The sequence below is a fragment of the Anomaloglossus baeobatrachus genome, chromosome 5 (genome assembly GCF_048569485.1).
Source record: "Anomaloglossus baeobatrachus isolate aAnoBae1 chromosome 5, aAnoBae1.hap1, whole genome shotgun sequence".
NCBI lineage: Eukaryota > Metazoa > Chordata > Amphibia > Anura > Aromobatidae > Anomaloglossus > Anomaloglossus baeobatrachus.
In genome coordinates, this window is record NC_134357.1 from 239,964,805 (window position 1) to 239,976,824 (window position 12,020).

The 12,020-nt window shown below is 43.4% G+C and overlaps 1 protein-coding gene across 2 annotated transcripts in view; it reads right to left on the reverse strand.

Moving 5' to 3' along the window:
- Nucleotides 1-7,019: 7,019 nt before the first annotated feature.
- LOC142311127 (uncharacterized) overlaps nt 7,020-12,020 on the reverse strand; it is a 37,993-nt gene continuing 32,992 nt past the window's right edge. The window contains exon 7 of one of the 2 annotated variants that reach the window (XM_075349265.1): nt 7,020-11,100. In XM_075349265.1, the coding sequence (XP_075205380.1) occupies nt 10,307-11,100 (794 nt within the window). In that variant the 3' untranslated portion in view covers nt 7,020-10,306. Of the gene's footprint in view, nt 11,104-12,020 lie in introns of both variants that reach the window. The other variant, XM_075349264.1, reaches the window with a different exon arrangement.

Sequence of the window (12,020 nt, forward strand, 5' to 3'; positions counted from 1 at the left end):
CTCCTTCTTCCTTCAGTCTTCATACTTTTTCTACTCCTCATATCTCTATATTCTCTCTCTCTCGCCCCCTCTTCTATCTCCTATTTTAATTTCTCCCCTTTCTCTTTCTCTCCCCTACCCTATTTCTCTTTCTTCCTCCTCCCCCCCCCTTTTTTTTTTTTTTTTCTTTCTCTTCTTTCTCTCCTCCCCTCTTCCCTCCTCATCTCTCCTTCCCCTCTTTTTCTATCCTTTTCTTCTCTCTCTCTTACTTCTATCCCCACCTATTCTTGGTCCTTTCACTTATGCGCGATTAAAGGCTATGCTCCAGGGTAATTCATTTATTGGACTGCAGGAGAAGCTTAAGTCCTTGTTTGAGGACACCCCCGTACCAAGTACACCATCTAGCCACGTGTCACGTCCGGGTGGTGGAATCTCTGGGCCGTACACCGGTTTCCCTTGAGGAGGCAGCCAGGCAGGTCACCCCGCCAGAGGGTCTGGGTGCACGGTAGCCGAAGCACTGGTGGTAGTCAGACAGTCCGTAGGGGAGCAGGAAAGGTAGATGGAGTTCTGGACGGTGGTCCGGGTGACGAGGCTCAGAGTCCGAGGCCAGGTGGTAAGGTCAGGCGGGATCCGAGACTTGCTGAGCGATGGAACGGGTCACCAAGCGGAGCCAGGGACTGGAGACTGGCGGAGCTGCAGAGGTGGTGGCACATCCGCCGAAGTCACCGTCAGGGTACGGGAATGAGCGTGGTTCGGAGCGGCTGGCGTGGCAGGACAGGCTCTACGAGACAGGACAGGGTTAATGCAGGCAAGGTACAAGACAAAGCAATAGGGGACCTGAACACTAGCTTACTAAACACGTAGAACAGGCCCCGCCCACCAGGAAAGTGATTCTTAATATACCCTGTACCTGTCTATGTAATTTCCTGTTTCTCGGTGCTGGCCCTTTAAGAGAGGGTCAATGACCGCGCGTGCCCTAATGCGCATGTGCGAGGCCCGGGTGCCAGAAGCCAGAGGAGGGAGCGGTGAGGAGGAAGCAGGAGAGCCGGGCTGAGGCAGAGATGCCGACGGGCGCCGGGAGCGGGGACCGGGCTGCCTGGGGACCGCAGGCGACGGGACAGGAAGGCTATGGAGCGGGGGACCGGGAAGCCTGGCACGGGAGCGGGTAAGCAAGGCAGAGGGACCGGGGAGCATGGCAGGAGAGCCGGGGAGCCTAGCAGGGGAGCCGGGAAGCGTGACACCACGTTGGTTCACCCTAGTCGTTGCTAGGGAAAATCTCTCCTGGTCGCACTACTGGACCAGTTCTTATCGGCTGTGTGTGCGCAACCGATAGTTTGTATTTAAGGGTACGTTTACCCAAGTTCTACTGTAGGTTAAGTTTTTGACATTTTTCTAGCAATTCAGCAAGTGGCATCTTTCAATGGCTTTAAGCTTGATGACATGGAATGTTAGGGGACTGGGCACATCCAGGAAACGGGCGGCAGTATTCGCCCATATCAAAAGATCCAAAGCTCAGATTGTATGTTTACAAGAGACCCATTTATTGTTGGAAAACACTAGAGTGCTTCAGAAGCCTTGGGTTCAATGGTCAGCTCACTCTGTTCATTCCTCATATTCTAGGGGAGTATCGGTACTAATTCACAAAGCACTGCGGTGGGACCCGGGTAAGATTATAAAGGATAATGATGGGAGGTATGTGTTTATCCAGGCTCACATCGATGGGGTTATGATAGTGATCTTAGCCATATACATCCCCCCTGCGATGGGAATCTCGATTCTGTATGAGGCGGCTAAGTTTGCCTCACAATTCCCACAAGCCCTGGTGCTCTGCATGGGGGACTTTAATTTGATTAATAACACAGGACTGGATAGATTCAACACCCGACAGGTCCCGATCTCCCCCACGATACAAACTAGATTGAGTGCATTCTTACAGGAGGTGGGTTGGTGTGACATGTGGCGGTTTTTTAACCCAGTACTGAGAGAATATACATGTTATACTCCAGGGAAAAACTCATTATCTCGAATTGATTACATTTGTGGAAATGAAAGAGTCTGTGCCCATATACAATCGGTATGTCACCTGCCCAGATCAGTATCAGATCACTCCCCGGTATTTGTAGGCATTAAATGGGAGGGATGTAAATCTCGTAAAGTGTCACGGAAGATTAACCCTTGGTGGCTTTCACTCTTTGGTACCAATGACAGGATTCCTGATCAGCTCAGGGCATACACGGAAATGAACTCCGTGGAAGAGAATCACTCGGCCTATTGGGACGCGCTCAAGGTGTATTTGAGGGGATGCTGTCACTCCTCTATCTCTTATATCAAGAAACAGGCGGCCAGAGAGGAGGAGGAACTGGCCACCCAAAATAGAGTGCTTGAACATAGATTCACCTCGGACCCCTCTGAGGAAAACAGATCTCAATGGCTACAGGCTGGGAGGAAATATCTGTTGTACTTGCAAGATAAGGCTTAGAGACATGTATTCTTCACGAGCCAGAGATATTTTGAGCAAGGGAACCAATCCAGTAGCTTACTAGCGTTCCTGGTGCGTCAATCCAATAGCTCACCTGCGGTCCTTAAGATCAGAGACCCTAGTGGCGAATCAATCACTTCCGTCAATGGTATTCTGGAGGTATTTCTGGACTTCTATAGGAACCTGTATGAGTCCAGGCTGACCGTGTCAAGGGAGGAGATCGCCGATTACTTACGAGATATGGAGTTTCCCAGATTGACTTTGGCCCAGAGATCGGCCCTGGTTGAGCCCATTAGTATGGAGGAGATGGTGGAGGCGATGGGGAACCTCAATAAGGGTAAGGCGTCTGGGCCAGACGGACTCCCGATTGAAATTTTTGACAAATATCGGGGGGAGCTGGCTCCAGCCCTCCTGGAGACGGTTGAGGCTTCGTTCCGCAGGGGACGGTCGCCTGATTCCTTTTATGAGGCAACCATCGTCCTACTATTGAAACCAGATAAGGATCCATTGGATTGTGGCTCGTACAGACCGATCTCTTTGTTGAACTCTGATTACAAAATTCTTACCAAAATTCTAGCAACTAGACTCAATAAAGTGGTCTCCTCTATAGTACATGAGGATCAGTCGGGATTCATCCCGGGTAGGAGTACCTCGGATAATCTGAGGAGGGCGCAGGTGGTCTTACAGATGGGGACCAAGTTAGCGGAGGATTGGGCTCTGGTCTCCCTGGATGCGGCCAAAGCCTTCGACTCTATAGAATGGCCATACCTGCTGGAGGTGCTGCGGGCATTTGGTTTCGGCAACGAATTTATCAGCTGGATTGAGATTATATATAAAGCTCCATCTGCTAACATTCAGGTGGGTGGCGGGGTGGCGGAAACTTTCCCTTTGGGGAGGGGAACCAGACAGGGATGTCCCCTATCCCCTCTCCTGTTCGCCCTTGCCATGGAACCACTGGCGGTGCGCATTCGAGCGGACCCAATTTACCGGGGAGTGAGACACCGTAAGGGAGATGAACGTTTGTCTTTGTATGCAGACGACTTGTTACTGTTTGCATCTGATCCGGATTCCTCCATTCCTAGAGCCGTGCAATTGATTGATCGATTTGGGGAGTTCTCAGGTCTGTCAATAAACTGGTCAAAGTCGTACCTCCTCTTTCTGTCTCGGAACAGAGAGGAACTGGTGCATGACCGCATATGTAGGGTTCCGGTGGTGGATCATGTTAAATACCTTGGAATTATACTGGCGGGAAGCCCTTCGGAGATGATAGCAAGAAATATTGCCCCCTTATTATCATACTTCGGGGAGAAATTTAATAGATGGAGCCAACTCCCGCTATCAGTGGCGGGAAGGATTAACCTCCTTAAAATGATAGTGCAACCAAAGTGTCTCTATATTACCCAGCATGTATTTGTACAGATTCCCCGCTCTTTCTTTCGGTCCCTGGAATCTTTAATGATCACCTTTGTCTGGGGCACGTCCAGATCAAGGGTCCAATTGGCCAAATTACAGAGACCCAAGGACATGGGGGGTATGGCCCTTCCTGATCTTTATATATACTACCTGGCCGGACAGTTGAAATATCTGGGTCAATGGACACTCCCCGGGGTTAGGGGTTCTCCGGAGGGACTCCTGGCAGAGTTCACAGGTGTGGATCTCCTGTGGCCGTTGCTGACGGATCACAGGAGGGCCCCTGAGGGTCGTGTCCTCCCGATGCACAAATTGGGGGCCAGGATCTGGAAAGAGGCTATAGCCGTATTCGGATTTCATGATGTACCAACTGAGACACCCATATGGGATAACCTGGACCTTCCACACTTTTGTGGGTTGCCAGGGTTTGGTGAATGGAGGAATCGCGGAATAGTCTCCCTGGGATCACTGGTCCGGGATGGTGAACTCCGCCCCTTTGCACAACTGCGGACAGAATTCGATTTGCCGGAATCTCATGGGTTTCAGTATCTCCAGATTAGGCACGCCTTTCAAGCTCAGTTCTCTGGCTGTGGGGTTAGATTCTCTTCCTTCCCAGTCATTGGAATTATTAGATCACAGGGCCCTGGTGGTCTTATTTCTAAACTATACTCCTCCCTCATTCGGGCCAAGGCCATGAACAGTCCTCTTTCTGTCCGTGAGAGGTGGAGTGCCAGGATCCCTGAAATTGTTGATGTAGTGTGGGACGACATTGTCGAATCCCACACGCTGGTCTCTCCTGCAGTTAATAATAGACTGATTCAGTTATATATAATACACCAAAGTTATATCACTCCCCAGAGACTGAACAAGATGAAAAAGACGAATAAATCGGTGGGGATGGGCTGTCCGAGATGCGGGAGAGACGGTGCTGATTTCTGGCACATGATATGGGATTGCCGGGTCATTCTCTCCTATTGGAGTGAGATTGTAACGACTCTTACCGCCATACTTCAAAAAGCGGTTGCTATGTGCCCAATCCTGTGTCTATTTGGGGTGGTAGATGTACACTCCTGGTCCCAAGATGAGAATCTATTAATAAAAAAGGTCCTTTTTCTGGCCCGGAAGGGCATTATACTAAATTGGATGAGCAATCATCCCCCAACTAGAGCCTCTTGGATTGCACTGGTAAATGCTATAATTCCGTCAGAACAATTTGTTTATAAGACAAGAGGCTCTTTAAATAAATTCGACAAAATATGGGGTAGATGGATGGGATCGCCCTTGACTGGAGGATCACCCGGTTCTCTGGCTGATAACCTACAATCGGTATTATCGCAATAATAGCCAATAGTGCCCCGGTAGGCGGAAAGGAGACACATGTGATTCATGATACACTATATCAGGGATATTACGAGATCCCCGAAACCTGGGCTGCACTCTCCTTGACAATATGGGCTTTTTGCCTCAAGATGGATATGTCTTGCGAGCTGACACCTTTGCTATGTTTGATGTACTATGACCATGCTGAAAGTAATAGACGTTGACTTGATTGTTGTTGCTTTATTTCCCTGATTATCAACCAGTTTACATGTACCTTCTTTTACTGTACAATTTGCTGACTTATTCTCTAATGTAATGATTTACTTAACTTTCAATAAAACGAGTTTAAAAAAAAAGAAGGTTGTTTATGGCTATAAGAAGCGATTGATTGCAATTCCAAAGGGTGTGCAACCAAATATTAGGATGCCAACAGTTTTGTCTGGCCCATTTCTGGAGTTTTGTGTGAAACTATAACCAATTTGCTTCGTTTTCTATTTTTTTTTTGTGTTTTTCAAAATATACACAAAAGAAATAAACATATGTATAACAAAATATGTGTAATTGCAATAATTTTCTGAGAGAAATACTTCATTTTCTGAAACAATTTCAAGTGTGCCAGCATTTTCAGCCATGACTATGTAAACATCAAGGAATTTAATGATTGCAGCTTCAATTACTGTCAGCCATGACTGTACCATATTGTCATCAGCATTACGTTTTTATTTTATATATTTTACTAATTCTGAATAAAATTTTAATTTTGGTACATTCAGTTGCACATTTGTCAATTTGTATGTCTATATATCATTGCCTATGTTTGCTTGGTGTGGGGTTCATTTTTGTAATTATTTTATCCATATTCCCATTTTCTGTTTGTATATTTATTGTACCTTTTTTTTAATTGTTTTTAATTGTCAGTGTTTTTTTTCTCTTCAATAAACTTTATATATTTTCATATATTTAATTATTTGGTGTGCACTATACAAATCTTCTGTGCAGCTTTTCATTCTTGTCTAATACATAACTCAATAGAAAGTGTTTTGAGCAATCATTGGGGGTCTAAGGACCCAGACCGCTGCTGAGATAAAGCACTTCTGAAAGACTAGTGCGATTTAAAATAACAAAAATGACATGTGCTATTTCAAGTTACAATTACAAGAACTTTATTAGGCTGAAATATACTGTAATGTTAGGGTCTTACATTACACAGCTTGTACTTTTCAATCCTTACAATACCAGTATGTGCTGACAGAGGAGAGATAAATCAAGGAACAGATACACATGTAAAAAATAAAACTTTATTAGATCCGTCCAACTTCGAAATAAACTGAAATAATGCCTTCCAACATATCCCTTTTGAAAAAAGGGGTTAATTATTACGATAGTTACTTTGGTTTTTGTTTTAATCCATAGTTGAATTTTTTTATATCTTTTGCTCTGTTCACATTTCAAGCTGCCCCTTGCAAACAGGCTTCTTGACCTACTGTCAGCAACTGTTCATTCACAATAAATACACAATAGACAATATAAAGCTACTGTAAGAAACAATGAGATTTGTGTCTAGATGAATCAGTCTAGAGAGTTTACCACACTGTAGTATTCTTATTAATTGGGCTCTAAAATTCTTTCAGAGTTACAACAGTTCTGCTGATTTTTTTTTCTATTGTCCTACCTAGGGTGTGAGGGGGAAGAGTTGGCTCTGGCTCTCACTGAAGAGTCCCTGCATATACGGTTGTGCTCAAACGTTTACATACCCCGGCAGCTTTTTTGATTTCTTGGCCTTTTTTCAGAGAATATGAATGATAACACAAAATCTTTTTTCCCCCTCATGGTTAGTTGAAGCCAATTATTGTCAAACTACTGTGTTTTCTCTTTTTAAATCATAATGACAATCAAAAACATCCAAATGACCCTGATCAAAAGTTCACATACCCCAGTTCTTAATACCGTGTTATTGTCACTTCTAACATCAATGACAGCTTGAAGTCTTTTTTGGTAGTTGTGAATGAGGCTCTTTATTTTCTCAGATGTAAAGCTGCCCATTCTTCTTGGCAACAAGCCTCCAGTTCCTGTAAATTCCTGGGCTTTCTTACATGAACTGCATGCTTGAGTTCTCCCTAGAGTGGCTCAATGATATTGAGGTCAGGTGACTGAGATGGCCACTCCAGAACCTTCACTTTGTTCTTCTGTAGCCAGTCGACTTGGCCTTGTGTTTTGGATCATTGACATGTTGGAACATCCAAGCATGTCCCATGCGCAGCTTCTGAGCTGATGAATGCAAATTTGCCTCCAGTATTTGCTGATAAAGTACTGCAGTCATCTTTCCTTCAACTTTGACCAAGTTTCCTGTGCCTTTGTAGCTCACACATTCCCATATCATCAGCCATTCACCTCCATGCTTTACAGTAGGAATGGTGTTCCTTTTATCATAGGCCTTGAAGACACCTCTCCAAATGTAACGTTTATGGTTGGGGCCAAAAAGTTCAATTTTAGTCTCATCACTCCAAATTACCTTGTTCCAGAAGTTTGGAAGCTTGTCTTTGTGCCGTTTGGCGTATTGTAGGTGAGATACTTTGTGGCATTTGCGAAGTAATGGCTTTCTTCTGGCGACACGACTATGCAGCCCATTTTTCTTCAAGTGCCTCCTTATTGTGCATCTTGAAACAGCTACACAGCTAGTTTTCAGTGAGTCCTGTATGTCAGCTGATGTAATTTGTGGGTTTTTCTTTGCATCGTGAACAATTTTCCTGGCAGTTGTGGCCGAAATTTTTGTTGGTCTACCTGATCGTGGTTTGGTTTTTACGGAACCACTGATTTTCCATTTGTTAATCACAGTTTGAATTCTGCTGACTGGCATTATCAATTCATTGGATATCTTTTTGTATCCCTTTCCTACAGTTCAACTATCTTTTCCCATAGATCCATTGACAATTTTTTTGATTTCCCCGTGACTCACAATCCAGAAACCTTAGTAGCTGGATTAGTAGCTGGATGAAAGATGCAAGAGTCTGTTTGGATTCCAGAAACTCACTCAGCTTTTATGCACACACACTTTCCCACACTGATTACAAGCATATAGGTTACAGGTGAGGATGTTACCTTTATTAGCCATTCAAACCCATTTGTGCCAATTTATGTGCATGTTACCAGGCCAAAATCACCAGGGTATCTAACTTTTGATTAAGATCATTTGAACTTTTGTGGTAGTCATTATGATTTAAAAAAAAAAAAAAACACAGTAGTTTGACAATAAATGGCTTCACCCAATCACCAACCAAGTGGAAAAAAAGATTTTGTGTTATCATTCATATTCTCTGAAAAAAGGCCAAGGAAGCAAAAAAATCTCCTGGGCTATGTAAACTCTTGAGCACAACTGTATGTAGAGACTTGTTTAAAGGTATTGCTACTGTGTTTTCCTGAAAATAAGACACTGTCATATCATTACTTGCCCCTAAAAATGTGTTAGGGCTTATTTTAGGGGTAGGGCTTATTTTGGGGGAAATACGGGTTGGGGGAAAGTTTAACCCCCAAAAAAGGCAGACACCCCCAAAGGAGAATCGTACTTACCAGACCTTAGACATCTGCATTGCTCTTAGGTCCTCTTGCGATCCATAGAAGTCACTCCCAGCAGGTCCACGTGTGTTCCACAGTGGTCATCCCCGTGTCCGGCCGGCAGAGGGAACCTGAGACGCTGTGGAATGCATTCATTGGCTTTCTCACACACACACACACACACACACACACAAACACACACACACATCTGATCGCAGTAATAACACACACATACAATTGCAGTAACAGCACACCCACACATCCGGTGATACCGTAAGGTTTCCAGCTGCTGTGGAACCCAAGGACCTGCGGTGGAATGCATCAAGGCTCTGCGGTGGAATGCATAGGGGACCTGCGCAGGGTTCTTGATGTGTTCCACCGCAGGTCCTTGCGTTCTACTTTGTCCCTAGGTCCATGGAGCAGTATGGTATCACAGGATGTGTGTGTCTGTGTGTGTGACTGCGATTGGATGCGTGTGTGATGATACTACGATCGGATGTGTATGGGAGCAGAGGGATCCTGGATCCGATGTGTGTGTGAGAGCGGACCTGACAGCTACACAGATCTCTTTAGGAGAGCTTGTAGACCGTCAGCACCTGCAAGCTGTAGCTGTTCAGGGTCTGGTGAGTATATTTGCGTGGTCTGTCATCTCTTTTTTGGGTCTGTCTCTCTTTTGGGGGTGTCTGCTGTCTTTAATGAAGTGTCCTGCAGAATTCTCTAACATTTTTTTAGCTGCATGGACACTATTATTGAGCCACAACTAGGGCTTATTCTGGGGGTAGGGGACTTATATTTAAGGCTTACTCAGAAAAAGCAGAAAATTCCTGCTAGGGCTCAATTTTGTTATAGGGCTTATTTTAGGGGAAACACGATAATTTGCTATTCAGATTAGCCAATGTCAGCCAGTTACAGGCTGTACCTGCCTGTAACTAACCTTCAGCAGATTTAGCCAAATGGAATCTGTCACCAGGGTTTTGCTATGTAATCTGAGAGCAGCATGGCATGATGTAGTGATAGGGTTCCTGATTCAAAGGATGTATCATGTACTAGTCTGCTTGCTGCAGTTTTGGCAAAATCCCTGTTTTACTTGTTGCAGATTTGAATGCTAAGCTCTGTATAACCCTATCCACTTTACTGATTAACAGCTTTCAGTGTACACTTTGAATAATCAGAAAGTTGCCAATCAGTTGCATAGATCGGATTACACATAGCTCATGAATATGGAAGACTACATTGCAACAGGTTTTCATCTTCTCCAATGGTAATCGCCTGCTGATGAAACAATGATTTTATCAAATCTATGGCAAGTAGCCCAGTAAGTGATACATCACTGGAATCAGGGTCCCTGTCGGTACATTATGCTGCTCTAAGATTGGTAAAAACCTGTTGAACGATTCCTTTTAACATGTTGAATACAGAAAGGAGGTTTCAGTGGAAACTCATATTTACATATTGCACCACTTCTCGATCTGCAAAAGCATAAATTATCAAAGTTTTGACACAACAACATTCAAACTTGACAATGCCTGCTGTATCTGGAACATTTAGGGAATATGTACCCATGCATTACTTTAATGGCTTGTGTCCTTTGTGATGTTTCTGGTGCTTAACAAGTTGTTCTTTCTGGGTAAAAGATTTATCACATTCTGAACATGAAAAGGGCTTCTCCTCACCATGAATTTTTTGATGTTTAACAAGCTCTGATTTGAAGGTAAAACATGTTTCGCATTTATGACATGAAAAAGGCTTCTCTCTTTGATGGTTTCTTTGGTGCTTAAGAAAATTTGATTTAGTTGTAAAAGTTTTCCCACATTCCAAACATGAAAATGGCTTCTCCCCTGTGTGAATTCTCTGATGTTCAACCAGACCTAATCTCTGGGTAAACCGTTTCCCACATTCCAGACATGAAAACAGATTCTCTCCTGTATGAATTCTTTGATGTTGAGCTAAATAAGATTTCTGTTTAAAACATTTACTACATTCCAGACATGAATATGGCTTCTCTCCTGTGTGAATTTTCTGATGTTGAACTAAACGAGATTTCTGCTTAAAACATTTACGACATTCTGAACATGAAAACAGCGTCTCTTCTGTATTGCTGTCTCTTGTCTCCTTGCTGTCAATATTTCCTTCGCATCTTCCAAATGTATGATCCCCTCTGTGACTTGAAATCTGCTTAGTAGTCTGTGAATGGGCAACAGAAGGTTGCTCAGAATCAGATGACAGATCTCCACTGTGACAGAGTGAGGGCAATTTTGATCTAATTGTGTGTTCTCTGGAATTATCTTGAATATCATCAAACATTGCTTTTTCATCTGGAGATGTAAGAAAATGTCCTTTTGACTCTTCCTTGCAGTCATCTACTGGAAAAGAAAAATATTTTGTGTTCCTTCTTTTCCAAAACACATTAACTATGTTTTATAACATTTTTATACTCAATCCTGTAAAAAGATGGAGAAATGTATTAAAATGACGAATTTTGAGTTACATTGGCAGAAATTCCCTGAAAATAAATCATCTTGTACTCACTATTGGCTTAGTAATCTGTATTTTATCATTCTGTCCTTGCTGTAATACGAAATTGTGCTCTCATCAATAACTTCCTGGTGAGCTTGTGATAGACTTGACAACAGTCAATCTGAGGACGCTGATCTACAGCCTGAACCATTGATTAGATAGATGTGTTTCAGATTGCCCCGGATTACCTGTAGCTAAAGGGAAATTTACACTGCAACATAATCATGACTGAACGTTGTTAAAAATGCGCATTTCCCAATTAGCACACAAGCAAAATTCTCACTCTTCAGGTGAAATATGTTGTGCAGTGCAAAAAGATTATCGTTTTTGGCAGTGCAACATCCTGTGTAAATAGGACTCACACTGTCAAGAACTATAACAGCTTATACGCACTAAGCTATCTAGTCCATATCACTCAGTGTGCAAACAAAAAGACTGACGGCACTCACCAAACTGCAATGTGAACAGGTGCATAACTGAACATGACATACAATTACAAAAAAGAGACAGTTTGCACTCTGAAATGCTAATGCATGAAAACCATGAATGTATGAATATAGATATGCATTACTGCTAAGGAAAATCTAAGAATAATGAGATATTTAACATACAATAAAAATACATTTTTATGTCTGCCCAGTCGCCATAACACAGCATATCTCATAACTGGGTACCTACTCTATATTGAAGCCTCTCTCTGTAATTTTGTGTCATGTTCAGTTATGCACATGTTCATATTGCAGTTTGGTGAATGCCGTCAGTC